The 26,956-nt window shown below is 50.4% G+C and overlaps 1 protein-coding gene across 2 annotated transcripts; it reads left to right on the top strand.

Moving 5' to 3' along the window:
- Window positions 1-9,599: 9,599 nt before the first annotated feature.
- EOMES (eomesodermin) lies at window positions 9,600-22,791 on the top strand. 2 transcript variants are annotated; one of them, XM_085630553.1, is made up of 6 exons: window positions 9,600-10,810; window positions 13,859-14,013; window positions 14,687-14,808; window positions 17,271-17,429; window positions 19,867-19,928; window positions 21,348-22,791. In XM_085630553.1, the coding sequence occupies exons 1-6, from the start codon at window positions 10,062-10,064 to the stop codon at window positions 22,045-22,047; spliced, it is 1,947 nt and encodes a 648-aa protein (XP_085486679.1). In that variant the 5' UTR covers window positions 9,600-10,061; the 3' UTR covers window positions 22,048-22,791. The 2 variants fall into 2 exon arrangements, with proteins under 2 accessions (XP_085486679.1, XP_085486678.1); XM_085630552.1 differs by having other exon boundaries at window positions 21,291-22,791.
- Window positions 22,792-26,956: the final 4,165 nt, after the last annotated feature.

Genomic DNA, 26,956 nt, shown 5'->3' with positions numbered 1-26,956 from the left:
ACTACATGTGGGATAAAAATTAAAAGCAGGTAGGTATAATATACAAGAAGGCACGCAGTCTCAGCTCTTGGGGGGTGCCCAGGAGTGCAGAAAAATGTATCATCCGTGGAGGCCGTGGATAATGCCGCGGTGTCGATGAGGTGATTGTAAAGTATTCATTAGATTTGGTATTTTCCCATTAAGAACGTTTTGGTCTCCTTCTTAAAGTGTGCCAAGGATGGAAGTCTTCTGATGGAGGGTGGGAGAGAGTTCCAGATTCTTGGTGCGGCCCCAGAGAAGGCCCGATTGTAGTTTTTTTTCTTCCGGAAGCGTGCTGGTTGCAGCAGCAGGTCTTTAGCAGATCGGGAGTTTCTGGCTCCTCCGGATATCACGAGTTTTTGTGCGAGAAATGTAGGGGAATTCGAGTACAGAGCTTTGTGAGTAATGCAGGCCAGTTTAAATTGTATTCTGGCCTCTAGGGGAAGCCAGTTCAGAGCTTTGAGGTGGGGAGAGATGTGGTCAAATTTGTTTGAACCCGTTAGGAGTCTGGCGGCGGTGTTGAGGCAGGCTTTCAATGGGGCCAGAGAGTTCTTGGGTAGCCCTGCAAGAGTAGAGCATCCATATTCAAGTCTGGAGATGACTAGAGCTTGGGTTGCCGTTTTAAGGATGGACACATCGAGGAAGGGTTTTAGGTTTCTTAGGTAGCTCAGGTGGAAGCTAGCCATTTTGGCTATCGAGTTTATATGGCCACGCATATTCAGGCTGCCGTCAAGGGTTATTCCAAGGGATTTCGCAGAGTCAACAACGGTAGGAGGGCAGTTTAGTGCAGTGATGGTCTTGATCCATTCCTGGATGTCTGGATTGGGTTTGGGTGGGGAGATCAGAAGAAATTCAGTTTTATTTGCGTTGAGTTTAAGCTGGTTGGCGGTGAGCCAATGGACTGTCAGCTTCAGGGCCTCGTTTAAGGAGAGAATGTCCTCGGGGGAAGAGATTTTTATGTAGACCTGTGTATCTTCGGCGTACATAAGGTAGGAGATTTTGGCGGCACGAAGCACCTCGGTGAGAGGTTCGAGGTAAAGGTTGAAGAGGGTGGGCGAGAGGGTTGATCCTTGGGGGACTCCAATAGAGACCAGAGAGGGGGCGGATAGATCACCGTTGATGAGGACTCTCTGTGAGCGGTTTTGGAGGAAGGATCTAAACCATTCAAGGACGGCGCCATCCAACCCCATCCTGAGTTTGAGACGTTCTAGGAGAATTTCGTGGTTAACCGTATCAAAGACGGAGGAAAGGTCTAGAAGGATTAGGAGACAGGTTTTGCCTAGCTCTAGGGCTTGGAGGGTGTCATCCACAATGTAGAGAAGGGTGGTTTCCGTGCTGTGTCCAGGTCTGAAATCTGATTGGAAGTCATCTAGCAGGTGAAAGTTGTTGATGTGTAGGCTTAGCTGCTGTTGCACACATTTTTCCAGAACTTTGGCAAGGAGTGGGATGTTGGATAAGGGTCTATAGTTCTCAGCGGAGGCAGGGTCTAGCGTGTTTTTTTTTAGGATGGGGACAACTGGCCAGCCTTGAGCGAATCGGGAATTAAGCCCTGTAGGAGGGAGGCGTTGGTTATTGAGGTCCAGGAAGGGATGATAGCCTGAGAGGCCGCAGCTAGGCAGTTAGAGGGGAGAGGATCATTAAAGTGATTGTTCGGTTTTAAGGAGGCATGAATTCTCGAGATAGAGTGATCGTCATAGATTTTAAAGTTGGACCAGTGCGCTAGGTTCTTGGGTGAGGTTTGGGAGGACAACGCGGAGAGAAGAGGTGGAGCTGGCTGATTTTGATTTTGGTGGTGGGTTGCAACCCTTCTGATTGGCACAGAAAATGAATATCAGTGACTTGGGTAGAACCAACAGGGGTGATATAAGTGCCATTTAAATGCTCAAGCTGGTTGTTCTGATCACTTCTCACTTGGCAAGCTCCTACCTCTTCGCCGAAGTGCTGGAAACCCTTTTTGGGTAGATATGCGCTATGGAAGATCTTATAATAATAAGCTGTGAGTCACGCTGCTTAATGCAATTATTGCTGTGAATGTGTCCATTTCCTCATTTTACACCTATAATACACCCACCACGGAGTTGAGATTGTGGGGAGCCCTATACAATTGATCAATAGCATTAAAGCATTATTTTTGATGCCAATGTGTTTAGTCATTTCACTTTTCTAGCAGCCACAGGCATGTTTTGTCAAATCAAATCAATTGTGATTTGTATATTGTGGCTAATCATCAGTGGGGGTATCCAGGAGCTGGAAATCCTGCTTCGGTCAGTTGAAAAGCCAAGCCTTGAGTCCCTTTCTGAATTCCGTGAGAGAGGAAGCTGTTCGGAGGTGGATGGGAAGGTCGTTCCAAGACTTGGCGGCGACGTAGGAGAAGGAGTGACCTCCGATTTATCTTCAACGGTTGTGGAGAGTGTGTGCATGGGGGAGGTGGAGTGCACTTGTCTGGGGGGTTAGTGGTGGTTCAGAAGGCGGTTGAGGTATGCAGATCCTATGTTGTGGAGGGTTTTGTAGGCATGTATCAGCCTCTTGAATTGGCATCTTTTCTGGACAGGGAGCCAGTGGAGGCTGCTGAGTTGGGGGGTGATGTGGGTCCATTTGGAAAGGTTATGGATGAGTCTGGCCACTGAGTTCTGAACCATCTGGAGTCTCTACAGAAGTTGGGTAGTGATTCTTACATAAAGTGTGTTGCCGTAGTCGAGTCAGCTGGTGACTAGGGCTCGGGTGACAGTTTTCCTGGTGCCGATTGGGAGCCATCTGAAGATCTTTTTAGAACATGCGAAGGGTGTGGAAGCGGGTGGAGATGACTGTGTTGATCTGGCGTTTCATGATGAGTGTGCTGTCCAGGAAGATGCCATGGTTGTGGGTGTGGTATGTCGATATGGGTGTGGGTCAGAGTACGGAGGGCCAGCAGGTGTCGCTCCATGGGGAGGTGTTGTTTCCGAAGATCAGCACTTCAGTCTTGTCCATGTTGAACTTTAAACAGTTGGTCTTCATCCAGTCGACGATGCTCATCCTGCAGTTGTGGAAGTTGGTCCTGGTGGTGGAGGGGGTCTTCTGAGAGCAAGTGGATGAGCTGGGTGTCGTTTGCATAGGAAATGATGTTGATGCCGTGGGTTCGGACAATTTTGGCCAGGGGAATCATGTAGGTGTTGAACAGGTTAGGGCTGAGGGATGAACCTTACGCAATGCTGCAGATGATGGTCTTGGGTTCCGACGTGAAGGGAGGTAGGCTTATTCTCTGGGTACATCTCGTGAGTAAAGATGAAATCCATTTGAGGGCATCTCCCTGGATCCCTGGATGTGGCGAAGTCTTGTGATGAGGGTGAGGTGGGATACCATGTCAAACGCTGCGGAGAAGTCAAGGAGCATCAGGGCCACTGTATCTCCCCGGTCAAGGAGGGTTATTATGTCATCAGTTGCAGTGATCAGGGAAGTCACGGTGCTGTGGTCAGCGTAGAAGCCAGTCTGGAAGGTGGCAAGCAGGTTGTTGTCTCCAGGTGTTCGGTAAGTTGTCGGTTGATAGCTTTCTTGAGGACTTTGGCAGGGAAGGGGAGAAGAGAGATGAGTCAGTAGTTCTTGAGGTCACTGGGGTCGGCAGGGGGTTTCTTGAGGAGGGATCTGACCTCTGTGTGTTGCCATTGATTGGGGAAGGTTGCCGGATGATGGATGCTTTGAGGATGGAAGTGAGTTGAATGCTGATTTCCTTGCTCCCGAGGTTGAAGAAGTGGTGGGGGCAGGGGTCCGTGGGTGCTCCAGACTGGATGGAGTTCATGATGACTGCGGTGCTCTGTGAGGTGAGCTATTCCCATGCGGTGAGTGAAGTGTTGTGGATGGCCTCAGTAGGTGTGAGGAGGCCTGTAGAGGTCTGTGGGTTTGAAGTTACGGTAGATGGTGGATATCTTGTGGTAGAAGTAGTCTGCCAGGGTATTTCAGACTTGACTTCCTGGGATGGGAGGGATGTGTTTTCGGTGGCTGATGAGAAGGCGAACTCTCCAACCATGTTGAAGAGTTCCTTGCTGTAGTTGGAGCTGGCTTCGATGTGGTCTGCCACGATCTGCATTTCAAGGTGACTGAATGCACGACAATGCTTTATGTTTCTAGCTTCTGGCATGCCGCGTTTTATGTTGCGTTGCGATATGTCTTGTCCAGGGCCACCAGAATTATACAGCAAGAGAGGACCAAGTTGTATGATGGAACGACTAAACTATGCAGCAATAATAAACTCATTGTGAGGCAAAGTTTGCCACATTAAGTGGCAGAATTATTTCACTGTTTTTTTGTTTTAACGCACATTAATTCTTTCTGGGCAAAGGCTTCACCTCGTTAATACCAATTGTGCAGAATACACCATCGTCACAGAATTTCATAATACCAGAAGCCCTGACTAGGCTGTGCTATGTTCATTTTAGGTCATTGCTATGTTATGCTTTTTGTAGAAAGGACAGCAGACCAAATGTACTATAACCTATTTTGCCGTTGCTAACGCTCCGATTCACAAAACCTAAGCTTTAAAACCACAAAATAGTATTTTTCTATCTACAAATCCAATTTTTGTAGTTGGTAATCTTTAACTGACTCCAAAATAGAATTAGTATTATATTTATCAATAGCTTGCAATCAGAATTCCACCCACAAACCATTCAAAAGGTGCCAACTCATTTGCAAAAGAAAAGGAGTCCCCTTTGGAGCCCTCCTCCTTTGTGAATCAGGAAAAATAAAATTTCAGGGTAGGAGGCAGTTCTCCAGGCACCACCGCCAATTCTCAAAGAAACTTTTAAAGAAAGAACACAAAAAAAGGCCCAGTTTGCTTTATGGTAAACTTGCTGCTTTAAAAACCATAATGTTTCTTTATTTAAAAACAATCACAGACATGGTGGTCTGCTGACCATTGCATGCTACCATCCTTGTGTTGTGGGCAATTGGATGGAGTCTCAACTTTCAACCCACCCAATGAATATTAATTTGGGAGGTTGGATTGTGACTGAATTGGATTCTGAATTTTGTTTATCTACCTATTGGTGCATAGGTTGGCACACTAAATTCCATAGGACCCGGACCCCCCAGGTTGCTCCTGGCTCCGCCCCCATCCGAACCCTCAAATTAATACTTGACGACCAGAGTTGTGGGTAAAAGAGGCCATGTTTATTACAAACCATCACACAAACATGACAATATATAGTTAATACAATTCAAATTCAATACAATATGGATTTATCAATTTCAATATCTAAACGATATTTACATTTAAGTTGATTATAAAATCATAATCCATCAGCAAATATGACAGAACTCAATTTATATACAAAGAATGTTCTCTATCACTCCAGCACTAAGGGGCCTTCCGGCTCGCGCCCCTTAACTGAGAACCACGCAAGGCGCAAGGCGCAACCCACCTGCATCCTTGAGAGGTGAGCCCCTGACATCTGGACCTTGTCCGCCACCCTAGGGGCCCACCCCTCCACCACCAGGCTGCCAAAGGGGGCTCGTAGGGAATAACCAGGGGCTGCTGCCCCATGCCCTAGTTTGTAAACTGGCGCCCTTGCCCCCAGCCGGTGTCTCCATTCTCTCTGGGGTGAGCTTACCGTCTCTCCCCCTCAGTGCTGGCCTAGGGAGTATGCAGGAGGACTCCCCTTAGCAATGTAAGTCACTTTATGTGGCCTCCTTGCTGCCACTCTTAGTTCACAATCCTACACCTCCCAAGCTCTAACTTCAAGAGCTGGGTGGGTGGGAGATTCACACGAGTCCCCTGACCACGGGTCGGCGCCATAAGGAAGAGAGGACGAGGACCTGGGCAAGGTGCCCTAAATAGGCCCCCGCCCTCTCCTCCCCCCCTCATTGCCTGCCCCGGCCGGAAGTGACATCACGTCGTTGCCCCAGAAGTAATTCTTAACTTATTCTCGCCCAATCCCTCGATGAGGAGCCACGCGAGCGTGGCCGGGTTCCCGGGGGGCCGTGTCCTAATGGCGCGCTTCCCTATAGCACGCGCTTTTCCATACTGATTCAAATTGCGACCATTTTTTGCGAGCAGTATATTAGTACATATGACCCTGTATGAGGACTGTGTTGTTACCGCATCACTCAATGCGTGCGCTGATATCACGACCTGGCAGTTTCTAAGGCCCCGTCGCTGTGTCAGTGTCACTTTGGAAGGTGGCTTGTCAGCGTCCCAGGGTTATGCTGAGTCATGCTCACCTGTGTTGTATTACTTTGGGCGACCTTTATTGTGATCCCACTGATCGCTGTCAGTGTGTTCTGGTGTCATTGTCACTGGACAGAGACCTTCTGCCTGTCCAGTGTGTTCTTCAGCAGAGGTTCACATGTGAAACTGGCCAAAGGGATATAGCATGTCATGCATTTGGACCTTTGTGCCACAGAAAGGGCTATACATCCTTGAATGGGCCTGGGTGGGGTGATGGACAGGCCTCTGCTCAGCTTGAGGACGATGTCCCGTTGAGAGGCACACTGTGCTATAGGCAGAGCCACTGGAATTATGCGGTTGTGCGGCAGTGACGATTTTTGCATGATCATACATTTGCCACATAATCCATCCACTGCTGTATAAGATGCAGATTTTGAACACAAAAAAAAGAATTTAGTTTCTAGCTCAAACGGTTCAAAAGTTACTAAAAACACTGCAACACAACACATCTTGCTGGGCAGTGGAAGGCATTCTGCAAACTTTTACTGGCTACCTATCTGTAGCTTATTGCTATATTTGGGTGTTAAACTGATACTAAAGGGATGCAACTAATGCCCAGACAGTGTTAAAAAGTTTAACAATTACAAAATAATGAAGTTCTAGTATCAAAAAAACAGGCTGCATAATGCCGCATAACTTCCATTTTCTTGCAACAAATGTACTCTGCTGCATAATTTTGCCCTCTCCTGTCGCATAATTCCAGTGCCCCTGGCTATAGGACTGGGGGTTGTGTAGCGCCCACCTCCCTGGGGTATGCTTCTTAGCACTGCAGGCTGCCTCGATGGCGCGCTGTGGGCGTGAATGGCTATGTATTTAAGATGTATGAGCACAAACCGCACGTGAATGTGCGCTGGGATCGCGCGCTGGTGTCCCCTTCCGCTCTGTGTTGGTGTTTCGGTTTCCTCTGTGTGTTGCTGCTCCTGTTCTGATTGGCAGGCGGCTGGCAGCTCCTCCGGAGCACTCACTCGAAGCACCTCTGTCTGTGATGGGCCGGGGGTAGCTCGGACGGAAGTGATGACGTGACGCTGTATCCGCTCGCAGTGCTTTACCAGTCTCCCCACCCGCCGCCTTCGCCCACAGAGCCCTTGGGCGCACTGGCTGAAACCTCAGTACAGCAATTTGGTCCCGGTGCCCTTCCCATAAAGACAAGCTCAGCAGCGCAGCCTGCAGCTCCGTGTCACCCTGGGCACGTCTCATTTCAAAGCTCAGCTCTGCCAGCCTGCACTCGTCATGCCAGTATGTATCCTGCCCACTGTGTGTTGTTGGGCGGTGCCTGGTGGATGAATGAGTAAAATGGTGGCCCTTGCTGAAAGCCCAGGGACCAACGGCAGGGCCGGCTTTAGGGCGATGGGACAAGTGCACCCGCCCAGGGCGCTGAGCTGGGGAGGGGTGTGATTAGAAATAATTTACGATTCAAACACACGTTCTGCAGAGTTCCTTGTGGGCCCAGCAGTAATAAGTCAAGAAAACTCGTGATTAATGTTCCTGTGGGAGTGAAACCAGAGTTGTGCCTAGGGGCAGTTTTGATTCATCGAGTAGCACAGAGGGTTAATGTGCCTGCTGCAAAGTACGTACACTATGCAGATTACAGAACTGGATTCCCGCTTTTGTGGCAGAGGCCCTTGTTTTACCTGTAGTCCATAAATTACAATCATAATCAGGCTCAGTGACCTTTGAACTGCCATCAAAGAACTGCATGCCCTAAAGAAAGAGGTCATGGGGGGTGGGGGGGGGGGGGGGGGTGTTGGAGAGGAGGGCAAAGAGACTGTGGCACCAGGTCCGCCAGCGCTAAATCCGCCCCTGGCCATCGGTTCGCCTCTGCATGGCACTGGAAACGACACCAGGGATGATTTGAAGTCAACCCACCCACCGAATTTAAATCTGGTGTGAAGGCTTCGACCTACACAGAGGTGTCACACCAACCACAGAAAATACAAGCAAGCGTAAGCACAACATGAAGTACAGCGAAATATTCTTAGTGAAGCGCCTACAGGCTATGAGGTTGGCACTATTTGTTGTATATATTGGTTTGTAGATATAAGGCAGTGGTGAGATGTGGAAGAAAGCGCTGTACAACGACAGAGGAAGTTTAGGCGCAAAGTGCCAAAATGGTGATTTTTAACCTGTTTTTTTCTGCGTGCATAGAGATGCTTAAAGCTCTTCGAAGCAGCATGTTGACGCTCTGCAGGACACCCATTATTGCTATATGTGCGCAAATGGATCCTGCCGCACAGTTTGTTCAGTAAGATAGCTTTCAGGGCTGAGCGCTCACTGCAGAGATCTGCGAGTCCGAAACGTATACAGTTTGGGGCCTGATAAAAGGAGTACCGCTGAGTTAGGCAATAATGACGGGTGTGGTGTAAAGCGCCAAGATACACTTCTGCTTGAAGACTGAGATATGCTCGAAGCAGAAGGGGTGGATGCATTTTAAGAGAGGATGCAAGCCCTGCTTGTGGGGGTGAAAGGAGAGAGCCTCCTTCTGTTTGTGTTGGGCGGAGGGGAGTGCAGGCAGGTCCGGACTGGCGATAGCGGGCACCGGGCGTTTCCCCGGTAGGCCGCTATCCTTTCTCCTTGCACTTTGGCTCGTAATGTTGCAGACGTGACACCACTACGGCCTCTGTGAATAGGGTGCACAGCCTTACACCACAACAACACACTGGGACGCTTGGTCAACTTGACACCTATGGATAGAGTGAATCTGAGTTCTAATCCCAGCTTCCATCCCATCTATCACCTCGTGTGATCGTGGGCAAATCACCCAATCTGCCTAATAGCGTCTTCGTATGCCAGAAGTTAAAATGTTTCGAACATCACCTATGCTGATGTTCCGCTATAAAGACATCGCATTATCACCGATGCCAACTGAAAGATGGCTTCAGCTGCTGTTCATGGCAGCTGTGCCAGCCTGGCGGAAGTCAGTGGGCACTTACTGGCAAGGACGGGAAGTACATAGGATGCTTGCTCATATGTACAAGATCCCTTGCATGCCGAGGAGAGCTAAGCATGGCTGCTAGGATCGGCACCCATGCTGGAGTGACTTTTATTGCACGTTTTTAGGGTGACTGGCACGTGCACACGGGGGTGGGTGGGGAGTACCCGGGCATGCCGTATACCGCACCCAGCTCCTTCAGAGCACCCCCTCCACTTGCCTCCCCAGCACCGAGAGTCGCAGGTGAACTGCCCCAATTAGGACATGTCTAATTAAATTAGAGTCAGATGCTGCAGTCAATGGGGGCCGGGAGAGGAGGGGGCTCGCTTTGGTCTGCTTTCCTCCATCTCTCGCCAAGACAGGCAGCCCCAGCGCCCCTCCCCGGCCCCATTAGCCCCGCGCGAGGTGTGAATGAGGCGATGCTATATAAGGGTGCAGCGCGGCTGCGCGCCTGACACTTCGTGTGAGCTGCGCTTGAGGGGGCACGCGGAGCCGGTCGCTGCTGGTCCTGGGGGCGCTTTCTTTTCATCCCCTCTTTTTCTCTCCCGGTAGGCAAGGGAAAGGCGAACACTTATTTTTAAGGCACATTGATTGATAGTGTTAGGTTACGGATTTTGGTTTTTCTCACCGAGTTCTGCACGGTGCTATCGAGGTGGTGGGTAATTCGATGTTCATGGTTTTTAACAGTAGATCTAGGAAGGAACGAGCCTGTGTTTTTATAAATGGCTCTCTGAAAGTAGTTTAGATTCTCCCTCCTTTTTTTTTTGTTTCTTCTACCCGTTCCCCAAGCCCTTTGCACCCACTTGGCCGGAGGAGGGGTCGGTCGGTTTGTGTTTCATTTTGTTTCCTTTGCACTTTGCCCACCTCCTCTGCATGTTGCTGTTATTTGTAACTTTGTAGCCTTTCCCTTGAAGGATGCAGTTGGGGGAGCAGATGCTGGCCGGTGCGGCCCCCAGTTTACCCAGTCCTTTCTACCCGCTGCATGTACCCTCTGAGGGAGGAAGCAGCCCCGGTATGGGGGCCCCCCAGCACCAGCAGTTTGGGGCTCAGGACAAGGGGCTCACGCTGAAGAAGTACCCCAGGAACGCCCCTCTGAGCGGCGAGGCCGGCCCTGGTTCGGGAAGGGAAGGCGCCCCACTGGCACCCCCCGAGGAGGGCTTCCCAGGCACCCCCAACGGCAAGACACTACAGGACACTGGGCGCAAGGGGTCCCCCTCAGGGGATGAGAGCCTGGGCTCCCCCACCGGAGCCCCCCGCTACGCCCTGGACGGCCTCAGCGGGGCCGACAGATACTACCTGCCCCAGGCGGCGGGGCAGCAGCAGCAGGCCGGGGGCGACCCTCCATGCTCCCTCTTCTATGGGCCGGGCACACAGCAGGTCTACCCCGGGGCCCCCGCCTCCAGGTACCCCCACTACGGCAGCATGCTGCCCCCCACTGCTTTCTCGCCCTCCGTCTGCCCCGCCCGGGGGCAGTTCAGTCCCAGCTACCAGTATGGGCAGGGCCCGGCGGCGCTCTACAGCCCTTACCCCGGGATGGGCTCCACCACAGGCGGACTGGGGGGCTCCGGACAGGGGCTGCGGGCTCAGGTCTTCCTCTGCAACCGGCCCCTGTGGCTGAAGTTTCACCGGCACCAGACGGAGATGATCATCACGAAGCAGGGCAGGTAAGGAGCCGCTCTCATTTTGAGGGGCATCATTTTGAATGCAAGGATTAAAATTAATGTAAGACCGTCAAAATACGGTTCAAACTTTAGTTCATGCGCCTAATGCCATTTAAAATCACCCTTTAATTGGAGTAAACGAACGGGCCGTTATTTGTTACTAATGCACGTGCAGATGGTTATTGACGGCTGTTAGTAACTTTGTCTACGAGATAGCCTTTTAACAACCTCGGGTAGCAGCTTAATTTGGTTTTCGTGACCCTCCAGAGTTCTCTACAACCTATTAATTAATCTATAATTCTCCTTCTCTTAGTTGCCCCCCCCCCCTTGCCCTGTATGCCAGCATGGTTGAATAAGCAAGCTATTGCCCAGAGTTACATCGTGTTGGGCTCACCTGCCGCCGGGGCTCGCACCGTGATGCCCAGAGTCAGTCGCCCTGGCCGCGGCGCAACACCTCTTCCTCCGTGCCGTGTACCCCCCCCCCCCCCCCCCCCATAACTCAATTAAGATCTCAATCTGTTACTTCGTATTAATGCCCTAGTGTCGTACATCGCACCCACATGACCAGTTCTGACTTGTATCTCAGTACGTTTGTGTATATCTGCTATATGGCAGTGGGACGGTGTGCGCTAATAGCGCCTCGAATCCGAAAAAAAAACGTTAGTGGTGTGGAGCGCTGTAATTCAATGTAAAAGAACCCTTCTTTTTGCCACGCGTTCTATGTAAACGTCCGTCCTCGGTCTGTGTGCCTGCTATGCTGTCCTCTCTGTGTGCCTGCTATGCTGTCCTCTCTGTGTGCCTGCTATGGTGTCCTCTCTGTGTGCCTGCTATGGTGTCCGGTCTGTGTGCCTGCTATGGTGTCCGGTCTGTGTGCCTGCTATGGTGTCCGGTCTGTGTGCCTGCTATGGTGTCCGGTCTGTGTGCCTGCTATGGTGTCCGGTCTGTGTGCCTGCTATGGTGTCCGGTCTGTGTGCCTGCTATGGTGTCCGGTCTGTGTGCCTGCTATGGTGTCCGGTCTGTGTGCCTGCTATGGTGTCCGGTCTGTGTGCCTGCTATGGTGTCCGGTCTGTGTGCCTGCTATGGTGTCCGGTCTGTGTGCCTGCTATGGTGTCCGGTCTGTGTGCCTGCTATGGTGTCCTCTCTGTGTGCCTGCTATGGTGTCCTCTCTGTGTGCCTGCTATGGTGTCCTCTCTGTGTGCCTGCTATGGTGTCCTCTCTGTGTGCCTGCTATGGTGTCCTCTCTGTGTGCCTGCTATGGTGTCCTCTGTGTGCCTGCTATGGTGCAGCTCTCCACTGACGAACAGTAACAAACCGTGACTGCCACTTAACCCCAGCGGTCCCTTCGTGTTTACCTGTGCCGGCGGTGAGGTCACTAATTAATAAAGCAATTCAGTTGCGAAAGAAGTTTCAAATGTAGCTTGAAATCTAAAATCGCTTAAAACTGACACAAACTCTATATTATAAACGAACGTATTTAAAGTAATAACTCTAAAAATGCTGATTAAACTGAACCATTATACGGGGCTCCGTAACTTGGAAGGTAATACTGGCGAATAATATATTTTCCAAACGCCCCGTTACGTTTACCTGTGTAAAGTGTTTTCTTTGACCCCTCACAAGTTGTTTAAGTTTGCAGACAATCACCATCCCGGCTTTCCGTCTTTGGTGGCGCTAACGCGCGCGGGGTGTTTACCTCGCTCGTGGGCGGCTTCCTGTTTGTTCGTTGTCTCGCTGCTCGTGTTTGACAAACCATGTGTGACAAATGGTTTGGTTTGTCAAACTCGAGCCCCACCTTTTTTATTCGTTGTACTATAAATTGTCGCATGTGAACGTGTTCTCGTCCCTGACCAAGAAAACCATTCTTTCAGCCTTTAAGGTCGTTTTGTTTAGATACCACCCTTTGAGTCGTTTTTTCATTGCAAACTTTGCATGCCCCTTTAGTTTTATAAACCACCACAAAACAGGGTCTCCGACCCAGCTCGGCCGTTTTTCGAGCTTTTATTTGTCACCTTGCTGAGTTTAGAACTCGAAATCGTTTGTTAATCGGAGCATTAATCGAATATATTTAGCACTGAAAATATATCCAGTGTCTCGGCGCTTCACTGTGATTTTTACAACCAGTTTTTCACATGACTCGGATTTAATTTATTCGTCTTTTTTATATATCTATCAGAATCGCCAATGTAAAAGGGGCTTGCAAACTTCTATGGGAAAAGCAAAAAAACTGCAAAAACTTTTCTTTTCTAGTTCCCAATTTATAAACCGAGTATAAGAGTAACAAATTCCACCGCCCATATTTAAGCCCTTAATCTGTCATTTTAAAATAGCAACGGGGGGTTAAAAAACGGAATAATTTGACTCAAAAGCAAATATTAGTGCGCAGCGAGATGCACGCTGGGCGACGCATGCTGTTAACAAGCGCCCGCTTGGATTCGATTAAAAATCGATATCCTCGCGGCAGGGGGTATACCGGGGTAAAATGTGTGCGCACCTCCAGGACTAAAGCGGATTATAAACCGCTTCATCACCGGGCTAACCCACCCCAGGTGTTCACAGTGGGCCCCCGCAAACATGACCTCCCGACACCTTAAAAGGTGCGCGGCAGCAGAGGGCGCCGCATAAACCGTTTAAAGGAGAGCGCTTTAAGACCTAACTTTATAACTCCCGGTGCCTTTTATTCTCTACTATTCAAAGTTAGTCCGCCGTCTGTGTTTTTCCCCCCACTATTCATTGGATCACACAAATCTTGCACACTAGTTTGAAAAAGAACCGCTGCAGAGAGTGGCTCTTACAAAACTAACTTTCGTATTTGGGGTGTACGCCCTTTAAAGTGCCAGTCCGCTCTTTCAAGCAGTGGCGTGTTTACACACGCGGCGGCGGGCGCTTCCGTGTTTGAAAGTTTACAAATTGTTAAAATGGGTTTAAAATTAGATGTAGCTGTCAAAACTGATGCATCTTTAATCTTAACATTGTAAAATGTTGACTGTTTGGGGCGGGTGTTTGAGTGTCACATTGAAAGTGATCTAAACTAGCGCCTTTCTCCCCTTCCAGGCGCATGTTTCCCTTCCTGAGCTTCAACATGACGGGCCTGAACCCCACTTCCCACTACAACGTGTTCGTGGAGGTGGTGCTGGCGGACCCCAACCACTGGCGCTTCCAGGGGGGCAAGTGGGTGACGTGCGGCAAGGCCGACAACAACATGCAGGGTGAGTGCGGGGCGCCGGGTCACGGGAGAGGTTCACAGCAGGGTCTGGGGGAGGGTGAAGACGGGGCATATCTGCAAGGGTATGTGCTTGGGGGTAACAAGTGCTCAGGGCGGTGGGCAGCAGGGCAGGTGTATGTTGCGGGGTATGTGCGTGTGGGCAGTTGCCGGGATACATGTGCGAGTGTCATGAGGGTATATGTTTGGGGTAACCATGTAGGTGCACATGGGGGGTGTGAAGGTGGGGTGAGCGGCAGGGATAGGGGCGCAAAGGGAGCAGTAGGATGTATGCCTGGGGCTAACTACATTGCTGCTCATGAGGGTGGGCAGGTGCGTGTGAACGGCTGCAGGGATGTGCGCGAGATACAGCAGGCTGTGGGTTTATGGGGTACATACATTGGGCTCGTGGAGGGGGCAGGTGCGTGAGCGGAGCTGCAGGGATGGGTGTGCGAGGGGACAGCGGGTGTGTGCTTGGGGCTTAAATACATTGGGCTCAAGCAGCGCACCTGCGCGCGTGGGGGGGCAGCGGGGTGAACATGTGCGGGTAGCAACGGACGTGTATGGGGTGAGCATGGTGAGGCGGAAGTGCTGATGAGCGGCACCAGCTGTAACTGCCTGACGTGCACATGTAAGATTTGAACCCGCCGCAGAATGTAACTCTGCCCCTCTGCCCGCAGGTAACAAGGTGTACGTGCACCCCGAGTCCCCCAACACCGGGGCCCACTGGATGCGGCAGGAGATCTCCTTCGGGAAACTGAAACTCACCAACAACAAGGGGGCCAACAACAACAGCACTCAGGTGAGCCTCCGTGCACGAACCCGACAGGCCGTGCGTCATCAGGGGCAAAGGTCACACGGGGGACACCTTGGGGCAGATTTATGTTGCCTGGCGCATCCCTGCAAATCAGCAAGGATGCGCCAGGAATGATGCGTCACGCAAGTTTACCCTTGCGCCACACATGATGCACCGCATTTATAATGCGGCGCATCATGGCGCAGGAATAAACAGATGCGTGACGCATCCAATGGCGTAAGGTTGGCGCAGTGCTTCAAGCGCGACGCAACTCCAGCACTGTTCCAACCAACCCTATCCCTAACATGGTGCGTCAAGCCTTACGCCTGCTTCAAGCAGGCGCAGGGTTTTGGCGCATCAGCGTTGGGAAAGTGACTCAGTCAAATCTTATAGATTTGACTGAGTCCCTTTTCAGGGGCGTTCCTGCAACGGAACGCCCCCCCCCCCCCTATGTCGACACGCCCACGTGAAACCTGACGCAGGTTTTGCGTGGCGCAGGGCTTTACATCGTGACGCATCTCCATAGATGCGTCACGATGTAAATATGGCGCAACGTGGCGCAGGGTTTACACCGCCGCTGCATCACAAAAGTGACGCAACGGCGGCGTAAAAGTGGCGCATCTCCGACATAGATCTGCCCCCTTGTATTTAAGTGAACTTCTAGCCGTGCTCCCTGAATCCACCAGTCTTTTCTGTCACTTCCAATTCTTGGCCGACACCGTAGTAGAGATTGAAGGGTTTGCAGAAGATCAGTGTAGTCAAGTGATTTGTTCCTAAATTCCCAACTATCGGTGTATTGGTATGTTCCAGTCCACGCGGCCGGTGATGTGCTCCGACAGTCTTAGGGTGGGTGGAAAGGCGGGCGAGTTTAAGGGGTGTCTATAGAAACCCTGGTTGTAGGCGAGGGCCACGCTTCAATAGTGGCATATATTGCCTTTCTATGATGTCGACTCAGCCCAATCTTACACCACTTTGAGTTACTGACCTGCCGAGGGGGGGAGGGCGTCAACCGACCCGTGGAGTGAGTGACTTTCAACCAGTAACTGTGCTTTCAGTCAGCAGCGCAAAGGATGATGGGACACGCAGTGGGCTTCGCATCCCAGCTTGACACAACTGGCTACAAATCGCCTTCATGAAACTGTGCTAGTTGGCGCTATGTATATAGCGCTGCGTCCCCCTCTCACCTCCCAGCGCTACCAAGCTCATTGGAGGTACTAAGGGGCAGATTTACACTCCCCTTGCGCCATTTTGCGTCACGTTTAACATGGGGAAAAGACGCACATGTGGCGCAAGGGGCTTGTAAATCTGCCCCCAAGTGTCCCTGCTAAGAAGAGGAAGCGGGTCTGCGTAATGTTTCGGGAATGCCCCGACCCACTCGGGTTCCTGCTATTCGGCCACAGACCCACACATTGAGCACTTCACACGAGGTGGGCCGTCGTAAACAACTGTTGCACGGTCTGCGCGTGGGAGGCTGGAGGGAGGGGGCAGATGAAGTATGCTGGAGGGGAGTGGCACATAGCTGGTCTGTGTGAATAGACGTGCACGTGGGCTGGATATCCTGCTGTGGGTGGTGATGGGGGCTGTGGGTGGTGAATGATTCAGGGTGGATACAGAGGCGCGCGTGTGAAGGTAGTCCGTTAACAGAGGTGCGCCGATGATCCGGGTACGTGTCCCTAAACTGCAGTGTGCACCTCCATATATCGGCAGATTCATCCATCTGTACCCCCAATTATTAATGACATAAGTGGAGCGAACTGTACCCCTTGTGGCCTACAGATCTCTTCAAAGATGAGCGGTGACCCCAAAGTAGGCAATGGTGGTCTGTACTTGTGGGTGGGGCGGAAGCACGGGCTGGCTCACCCCAATCTGGCCAAGACCAGTAGGGGCTGGACACAGCGGGGGCCTTGGCCGGCCCAAGAAACCGTCGGAACTCGCACTTGTTACAGCTGACGGCTAGAAGTTCCGAAATATAGGACAGTGGCGTTTCAAACACTTGTTAAAGGCTATTTACAGAAACCTAGAAGTAAATACTGCAGTGTCCTAATTAATGCGCAGCCGTCAGGGCTACGGCTACCTGTCCAGCACACTGATACCTGTTGGTTGAAAACCAAAGTAGATATTTGTGACTGTGGGTCGTCAAGGCCTTAGACATGCACCAGGGGCCTTCCCCTGGAACAATCCGACTCCACCTTGTGGGCTTTCTGTGGGGTTCCCTAGCTGGACCCCCAACTACTGCGGGCGCGCCTGGGTAGTAGTTTTGGTACCGTCATTGGCAATGGTGGCAGGGGCAATGGGGGGTGCAAGCTGCAGTGGCCTCCTGACCAGGGCCCTGGCACTTCTTATTTTACAAAGGAAGGCAAGCTCTGGTTGACGGTTGTGGATTCGTCAGGTGAAAGCGGCCCTTGCTCGTTGTATTTATTTTTGTGATGTGTGTAGCATGCCCTGATCTGTGGCACCCCTCCTTGCAGATGATCGTGCTCCAGTCCTTGCACAAGTACCAGCCCCGCCTGCACATCGTGGAGGTCAGCGAAGATGGCGTCGAGGACCTCCAGGACTCCACCAAGACGCAGACCTTCGTCTTCCCGGAGAACCAGTTCATCGCGGTGACTGCCTACCAGAACACTGACGTAAGTGCTCGACCGGAAGCGCCGCTTGCAGCTTCCGGTCTGAGGGGGCGAGCTGTCGCCAGGGTCCACCAGGTCGCTCTCCAGTATCTGCTGGGACCGCGGGCATTGGGGTGAAGGGAACTGATGGAAATGGTGGTTTGGCATCAAAGTAGCTGGTAAAATGGCGGTTGCCCTTTAGCTAGCCATTATTGGGCTAGACCTCCGTCCTAAAATCCATAGGGATGTGGCACGTCTGGTTTGATTCGTGTATTTTTTTTTTAGCTGATTCACCCCCACGTTTGTCTTTTCCTTAGCACAGTGTTTGGCGAGACCCCTGTCCAAGCGCTTTATTAAACAGATCTTTACATTTAAACAAGTTAAACATGATTACTAGGCTTACTGCATGAGTCCGTTGTTTCGTGACCTGTTCAGACCCTCTAGGGTGGGGTTAGGCGGAGTGTTCAGAATGTCTAGTGGGGGTAGGTGGTGGGGTACCCCGGTAGTACTGTTTGTTGCAGGAGGGTCTTAGTAACTGTGAGGTCTTTCCAGCTGTGGGTGGAATGCTACATATCCTGAAGTGGGGGTGAGGGGTCAGCCTGATGGGGTACCTAGCTTGCAGGTTGCTTCCCCAGACCGATTGGCAGTCTGTTATGCCAGCGTTGGGTTTGTGGACATTGGTGGTCGGTGGATTGAATTTAGGAAGGCAATAGGGTCAGTAGAGTTCAGTGTCGCTGGGATAGTCACATTGCACTACTGGGCTCTCATTGAACAAAGTGACGTGTTAACCAATGAGGAGTCTTGGCTCATGTCAGTTGGTTTGAAGTGCTTTGACAGCTGTGAACTAACTCTGAACTGGTGACATGGGGTCCTCGGGTCCCCATAGAGGGTTGCCATATCAACAAGTATTGGTGTTAAAAGATGGGGCGGGGCTGGGCTATCGTCATGGGTGTAGTACACTAGTCGTATTACAAAGAGGAAGTCACTGGTGTAGTACACCAGTATTGATATCACAAGGGGACAGGAGTGACGTCATGGGTATAGTACACCAGTATTGATATCACAAGGGGACAGGAGTGACGTCATGGGTATAGTACACCAGTATTGAGATCACAAGGGGACAGGAGTGACGTCATGGGTGTAGTACACCAGTATTGATATCACAAGGGGACAGGAGTGACGTCATGGGTATAGTACACCAGTATTGAGATCACAAGGGGACAGGAGTGACGTCATGGGTGTAGTACACCAGTATTGATATCACAAGGGGACAGGAGTGACGTCATGGGTATAGTACACCAGTATTGAGCTCACAAGGGGACAGGAGTGACGTCATGGGTGTAGTACACCAGTATTGAGGGGACAGGAGTGACGTCATGGGTATAGTACACCAATACTGAGATCACAAGGACAGGAGTGAAGTCATGGGTGTAGTACACCAGTACGGAGATGTCGAGGGTACGCAAGTTAAGTTGTGCATGTAGTACACTTGTATTGAGATCACAAGGTGGAACGGGAGGGAAGTCGTGGGTGTAGTACACCAGTATTGAGATCTCAAGTGGACGGCAGTGATGTTACGGGTGTGTAATACACCAGTATTGAGATCTCAAGTGGACGGCAGTGATGTTACGGGTGTGTAATACACCAGTATTGAGATCTCAAGTGGACGGCAGTGATGTTACGGGTGTGTAATGCACCAGTATTGAGATCTCAAGTGGACGGCAGTGATGTTACGGGCATAGTACACCTGTACTAGGATTGCAGGGGATGGAAGAGGGTAGCCGACCAGAAGCAGTGATGGCTGTTAACCTAGACTTGGTGACATCCTTAAATGTCTTGTATGGATCCAACTCCGTGCTTAATTTGAGCTGGGAGGGGCCACCGGTTCTTATTTTTCTGCAGCAGACATTTACCAAGAGCAAGATGGGGGGGGGGTCAAAGGGGAAAGGAGGGAGTGCGAGAACGCCACAAAATGAGAAAGCAGGAACCTACAAGAGATAAAGGGGGATTAAAGAGGCCTCGGGTGGATTCAAGATTACGTAGCTTTGATATGGGGCGCGCTGACGTGCTAGCTCTGGTCGCGAGCTCTTGAGCAGAGCTTTGGGCACCAGCACTTGTTACAATGTGAGCTCTGATGCAACTGATGCTGTTTACGTAGCATCTGGTGCCGCAGCTTCCATTCCTTGCGCCTGCAGGTTAGTGCCAGGGATGGCATCCATGGACCAATCATCTAAGACCCTCTGTGTTCATAAGAAATGTAGTGTTGTGCAGCAGCGCTGCATAGCAATGTATGTAAATGTGTGGGGATGATTATTAATCAGTGGCGTGAAACTGCACTCGTACGTTTTTATGCCAGAGAATGGCTTTCGCCTCGGTGACTTCATTCACTCCTTTCTGCACTGACATTGACTTTACTCCACTGACATTGACTTGACTCCAGTGTTGCTGTTCTTTCTTGTAGATCACACAGCTGAAAATTGACCACAATCCCTTTGCCAAAGGATTCCGAGACAACTATGACTCGTAAGTAACAGTTTCTCTCTGCCCTGCAGCTCCTGGTTGGGCAGGGAGCCCCCCCCCCCCCCATTTTGGCAACACGGTTTCCAGTCTTGGGTTTACTTTTCCAAATATTTTAGTCTAATTGCCTCGATTTTAAGTGGATTAAGACTACAACTCTAGCGTTCAGGCCATTGTGATAATCCCCTATTTAACCGTGCTCAGCCGAGATGGAAAGGGGCTCTTTCTCTGCAGAATTACCTTTCCCTGTGTTTTCTTTGCCCAATGGTAAGCTAATTCACCATATAAATGGTTGCAAAAGTCACAAATTTCATGGACATTGAAAAATGTTCCAAAGACTTTGCATATCCTTATAGGTTGTTCGTGAGTGTACAGCTTGAGATAGAGGCCGGGGCTGGAAAAGTGTTTCGACCTGCATAAATCGATCCAGCAAAATTGTGGTGTAAACCCAGCTGGGGATGTGATTGGTTAAAAATGGCGAAATGCATCCCTGTGCCACCCTAGAGGGAGGTGTCTAGCGCTGCTTTCAATCGATGAGGCTTCTACTGGCTGTGGTCGAGCCACCGTAAGGAGGTTGAAAGCAGTTTATAAAAACAAATAAAATATAACCTTTTGATGACCTTTTGAAATTGGGTGCGTCTCCCCTGCTCTAATTCTGAGCCGATGTTTTGAACTCCTTAAAATCTGTAGTTTCTTTGCAAATAATTCAACCTAAAAAACGTTTTTGTCTATTGGGCTTCCCTTAGTTTCCGAGTTACCCCTGAGGCAGATGGTGACCTGGCACAAATGTTATTTTTAGTTGGGACTACTTGAATATGTGGTGGAGAAATCACATGGGGAAATGGTTAAATACTTGTATTTATGGTCCAATGCCTCTGTTGGCTCACCCTAGGATCCTTTGAGCACGCTGGGTCTACATATTTTGGGTAAATGTATTTTTCAGCAGAACATTTTGATTAATTTACCCGAGTTACATAAAGTCGGAGTTGAGAGCATTTCAGCCGCCATTTAAGTAGCTACTGTCCATATGGCGTATCCATCCTGGCACGTGTGTACTTGGGTGTTCAGAATTAGCGGGTGGCTGCTTCAGGGGTTGGTTATGCTGCTCTGGACTTGCTTAGCGGGGGTGGTGTATATGATTCCAGGTATGTCTAGGTGGGTTTTTAATTTCAACATAATGGAAGGTAAACTGGGGGAAAGGATTAAGGCAATGCAGGTGTGAATCTGGGGCAATCCTTGGTGTTGAGTTTGCACTAGGGTGGGAGACTTCAAGCTGCAGTGGAATTTGGGCCATGTTTTTGTGCGGTTCAGATGTTCGCCAGTGTCGGTGTTCACAGCGCAATCACTCAGCTTTCTTTTCCATTGTAGCATGTACACGGCCTCAGAGAGTGACCGACTAACTCCATCTCCTGCGGATTCCCCTAGATCCCACCAGATCGTGCCCGGCGCCAGGTACAGCGTGCAGCCATTCTTCCAAGAACAGTTTGTCAACAACCTTCCTCCAGCCCGCTTCTACAACGGGGAGCGGACTGTACCACAGGCCAGTGGCCTCCTGTCCCCGCAGCAGGGTGAGGAGATGGTCAACCCTTCACCCCAGCGGTGGTTTGTCACACCTGTCCAGCAGGCTGCAGCAGCGGCGGCCGCGGCGGCCAACAAGCTGGACCTTGGCTCCTACGAGTCGGACTACTCCACCAACCCTCTGCTGACCTACGGCCTCAAGTCTTTACCTCTGCAGACGCCTTTGGGCTACTACCCAGACTCCGCCTTTGCGTCCATGGCTAGCTGGGGTGGCAGAGGCTCGCCCTACCAGAGGAAGATGCTCGCGGGCTCTCCGTGGCCTCCAAGGAGCAGCCCTCCCAGCTTCGGGGATGACCAGCACGCCCCCAAGGAGAAACTGAAGGACGACCTCGCCTCTTCCTGGGTGGAGACTCCACCCTCCATCAAATCCATGGACTCCAATGACTCTGGGGTCTACACAGGGGCGTGCAAGAGGCGACGCCTCTCCCCTAGCACTTCGAGCAACGAGAACTCTCCAACCATAAAATGCGAAGACCTGGGCTCCCCAGAAGACTACAAAGACGCCTCCAAGGCCATGGGCTACTACTCTTTCTACACTGGCTCCTAAGTTATTTGCTGCCTGGACTCTTGCAGGCTGCAGCACCATCCTACACTCCTGATGAGTGGCTGAATGAACTTCAAGACTTGTATAAGCTCAGCGCCTTGAACTCATGGCTTCTAGGCTCTTCTGGTTGACATGGTCGCACCCAGGTGGGAAGAGGTGCTCCTCCAGTCTTCCAGGATTTGGGAAATGTGGCAATCCAATTGCCCAAAAAACTTTACCATTCCTCGTCAGACTCTTGTGCAATGTAAGGTGCCAAAGGTGGGGTGGCAGTGCCAAATTCCTTATACTCGGTTCTCCTTTTTGGAAGGGTCGTTCAGGGGGCTTGAAGTAAAGCCCTTTTACAAATGCTATCTATTTATTGAAATCTGTGTACATATTTTGTATAGGTTCCCGGTGAAGCATATTGTACAAAAAAAATCGTCTGTATATGTAGTCTAGAACAATGTAAAAGTTGGTGCTTTTTTGGGCGTTGTAAATGTTCTAAATTGTCAAAATGCAAGGTTCGTGATGCACTAGGCCGGGCCCTGGGTGGCACATGGAACTTTCGAAGTTTACATTTCCGGTTCAGTTGTGCCTCCCCCACCCCTATATTCTGCCAACTTTGAAAGTTTCATTTTTATCTTGCTCTGTGTAAATACTCGCTAAAATGTAAAAATGTAAATCTGAGTCGATGTGGTGCACACGAACTTTTTTGTACAGGCTGCAATAATTTTTAATAAATGTGGTGCCCCTGGGTAAAATGTGAAAGACGGACCTTCGGTGTTTTTCCCTGATGGCTTTTGGGATCAGCTGAGTTTGGCGCGTGCGCACTCGGCCCTTGCAGCTTCCCAGCTCATTGGCAGACATGCTGCGAACTCAAGGTCGAGGCGCTATGAAATCTCGCGAATGGAACTTGCTTGCGGGCTTAATGTGTCCCCAGTTTGTGTGGTATTATCTTCCAACTTGTGGTTCAAGCTTGGCATTGCTTGTAAGTGCTGCAGCCCATGAACAGATGTCAGCGGTATTTTAATATAATGGCGTTAAAAGCTTTAGTCGTTCATTTAATTGTGGTACGTTTTTGATGCACTACTGGCAACAATGAAATGTACATTGTGGGGAAAATGTGCACTGCCGTTTTGGGATGACCAGTTAAAGCGCAGATGAATTTACTGCTAACATTCAAATCCCACTAGCGCCTCGCCGGTGTTCTAACTACCTACATTGATATAGCGCCTGACATCTGCAAAAAGGCATGTCGTCAATGAACCAGAAGCGTTCACTGGGTCCTGCAGTGGTGTGAAATCCTTTTCGGACGATGTTTGTGAACCCCTCTAGCGACAAGAAGCTTAATCCATAAACGTATTTCAAAAATGCCGTTGGAAGGTCCCAGGGGCCGCTTCGTAGCACCTCCTCGCCATTGGTAACTATGACGTATATGGACAACATGAGGCAAACGTGTGATGACATTGACTCGGGAGAGGGGGGTTGAATCCCTGCTGTTTTCTAGCTGTGTGGTCTTGGTAGCATATAGGAATTGACCTTAGTGTAAAGAAATCAATGCCTCTCGGCGTCTGTTAGGGCGTCCACTAAAACCGGAAGTGCTTTAGAAACGTTACGCCCTTGTAGTAGGCGCTAGAAGTGGCATTGACGAGTGACATGAGTGGCAGCTGATCACGACAATATTCAGACAAATCATTGGTCGTGTGCTTGATGTAAACGCGCGATTACCCGTTTTGGTAATTAAGGTTCCGTGTAGTAGACATTTGGAACGTCCCTGGAAACGTTTCAATTCATAATGCATGGTGCCACGATTGCGGCGCTTAGCGCTGTACGGGTTTTGCTAGCGCCGCCATGGGGTTCGTGGTATGACGCCATTGAATGCGTCTGCACCCCGTTAGTTTCCAGCCGCATCCTTTAACATGTAGTACAATTTAATGGAATCTGCGTTTTTATTGTCTGTTGTGAGTAGTTCAACAGCGGCCAGAGGCGCGGCCCCTCCAGATATAGAACCTCTGCAAAATAAAGGGCATGGAAAATTCTGGGACATGGGAGGGCAGTAGGAGGGTGGTGGTCTTATGCAGTGACCCTGAAACTGCCCTTTAGTTTATTTTTAGCTGAGAATTTACGTGCCATACTTGTGTTTAAAAAACAAAATAAAAGTTGCACAGAGAACCAGCTCAGTCGGTTAAATCTTATACCGAATTGTGCTCCTCAATTGTGTCTTTTGAATTGTGCTCCTCAATTGTGTCTTTTGAATTGTGCTCCTCGGCAAGTTTCTCATCCCCCCCCCCCCCCACACCCCCCTATTTATTTCCTTTAACTGCGAAAACCTGAAGCGCTCAGACGCATAAAGAACTATATTAAAGCTGCAAACTTGAACCCAATGACTGGATTAGCTCAAAAGTGAAGACCGATCTCCAAAAAGTTACAATTTTAGAATCGAGTCTCTTGAAATAGAGCCCCCCTCCCCCCCCCCCCCCCCCCCCCCCCACGTTCGAGTCCAAAGGAGGGACAAAATAGGATTATAGGATTTACTCTAGAGGGCAAACAGACCGCAGTCCCACTCAGGGCTTCCGGCCAAGGCCAAAGCCCTGTGCGCCCCCCCCCCCCACACACACTCCTGATGGTCGGAGCTGAATCCACGCTTTTCGTCAGACCTGCCCATTTTATCCCAATAGGGCGGGGGCGGGGGGCGGTTTGTTTTCCAAGACTCCTAAGGTTTCAGGAAACCGAATGTGCTGCTGAAACGGGGCTGCACGATTGGGTTTCCAAAGTAGGACCTGCCCCCACCCGGGGAAAAAATCTAAACGACTATGCCCCCACCCGGGGAAAAAATCTAAACGACTATGCCTGATCGGGGAGAATGGTAGCCTCCTAAAACTTCGGGGGGCGGCTACTTGGGCAGAAAAAAAGTTAAAATATGACCCTTAACTTTGACCTGGGTATGGGGGCACAGAAGCCAAACGAGGCGACGGAGATTAAGACGACAATGGAAAACGGTTATTGACAAATTGAGCGAGGGTGCAAAGGAGGGAAAGGCGTGCAGGGGGGGGGGGGGGGGGCATGAAATACAGAAAAGAAGGAAGCCGAAGGAAAGAGGACACCATGAGATGGGGACACATTGACGGTACAGTGACAAGGACTTCCAGAAAAAATAATGGAAGAAGGGGAAGAGAAGGAAGCGTTCATACATCAGTGCGTCTCCGTGGGAACTCGGGATCGGTCACTCGCGCAGTGGAAGTTCAAACTGGGGGCGGACTATCTGTCGGGGCGCAATGAATTAAAGATTGCATCCCTTCTAGTTTATGAAACACTGGGGGGGGGGGGGGGGCTGGAAAGATCTATTGAAAGCTTGTAATCGCTTATGTGACGGTTACTGCTAAAGATTTACTCGTCCACCTTGGAAGCGCCTGGTCTCCTCCAAGCGCTATGAAGAATGCCAGCACATGGATTGCGGTTTACTTTCGCGTCCGATTCCAATCACGCCAGCGCAATACGTGTTTAATGTACACACTGCCCGCCACCTACCTCGTTCGCACTCCCCTAAAGCGAATACTAAACCAATCTACCGGAAGAGTGTTAAAGTGCACGAAAACCCTTACAAAGAGTCTATCTCCAACGCAATGTGTTAAAGTGGTACGCCCCCCCCCTTTGCTTTCAGTGGTTGGTTGGTTGGTGGGGGGGGGGGGGGGGATGAGCTTACAAATTGTGGCGTGCACCAAAAGCAGGACATGGCTCTTAAAGGACCCGTTTTTTTTGGTTTTTTTTGGAGGAGCTGCATTTTTCCACGAACAAGAGTCATCAAAACCATGTTGAACACTCGGTGAAAATACTGGCTGTGTTTAGTCTTTTTATGCCACATTTGTCAAAATCTAATTATACAACATGACCCCTCGTTAGCCATTCGGTTTCCTGACAAAAACGCGTGAAATGTGTATTTCTTTGTCAGTTTCTGACAAGGTGCACCCCTCCTGCACATCTTCCGCGGACCCCCCCCCCCATAACTGTTATTTATCTGTCTTTAAACCCCCACAACCTGCTCCCTGCAGAAAGTGCTGGCGGTGTTTAATGGAAAGCCAAGTGTCTGGCTGGCCCCAATTAACACCCTGTGATTAGCTGGCATTCCTCCGCAGCGTGTCAGACACCGAAAAGAGAATAAATTGCATTTAATTAATGCTTCTCGGTGACACTGATCGGGGGCTGGGTTTGACGGCCGTGTGGAAGGGGGCGCCCTCCCCCCAATGTTTGTTTTTTCCATTTCGATTGCAGGACTACCGTGATGGGATTGCGGGGCGGGGCGGGGCGGGGGTGCTCGGTGAGGGATCGGCTGTGCCTAATTCATCACCACAGAATTTAATTTCAAGTGAGCCGTCCTGTGCCGCTATTACCTAAAAGTGGTTTCGGTATCGGATGCATGTACCTGAGCTGGTTTAATTTGAAGCTGTACACAGCTCCGCTTTCCCAGGTGAGGGCATCCAGGCGCTGTAGATGGGCAGGAGGCGGTTAAGTGATTTGCCCAGATTCTCGGGATGTTGCGAGATTCGAACCGGGCCCCCGGGCTCCCTAGTCAGCAGCTCTGGCCGCTGCGCCACAGCCTTTCCTTTCTGCAGTACTACCCGAAATATATTTGTTTTAAAGTTGAGCGAAATGCCCTATCTTAAAGGGTGCGAGCGTCGGTCCAGGGTTTGGAAAAGCCACTGCGCATAAAATGCATAATTTGCGGGTACCGTTTAATGTTTGTTTTGGGGGGTGCGCTACAAACACTTTCTTCTTTAAATCACTTATCTTTTTTTTTTTTAATATGCACAATGTCTTTCCGTTCATTTTTCTACCGATTTCGCGATAATAATGCTCTGCACTGGCTGGGAAGAGTGCTCAGTGGAAAGGCGCTTTCTTTTTCAAAAACCCAACTGCCTCATCTGATGGTTTTACT

This window comes from Triturus cristatus, chromosome 10 (assembly GCF_964204655.1).
Source record: "Triturus cristatus chromosome 10, aTriCri1.1, whole genome shotgun sequence".
Lineage (NCBI taxonomy): Eukaryota > Metazoa > Chordata > Amphibia > Caudata > Salamandridae > Triturus > Triturus cristatus.
The sequence above is the reverse complement of the archived record's forward strand: the minus strand, read 5'-3'. Positions and strand labels throughout refer to the sequence as shown.

What these genes read in the sequence shown, in the direction of transcription:
- EOMES (XM_085630552.1), top strand. Translation starts at nt 10,062, where the DNA reads ATGCAGTTGGGGGAGCAGATGCTGGCCGGTGCGGCCCCCAGTTTACCC. An exon ending in CTGCCTACCAGAACACTGAC is followed by an intron (nt 17,430 to 19,866) that starts GTAAGTGCTCGA and finishes TCTTTCTTGTAG; the next exon opens with ATCACACAGCTGAAAATTGA. An exon ending in TTCCGAGACAACTATGACTC is followed by an intron (nt 19,929 to 21,290) that starts GTAAGTAACAGT and finishes TTTCCATTGTAG; the next exon opens with CATGTACACGGCCTCAGAGA.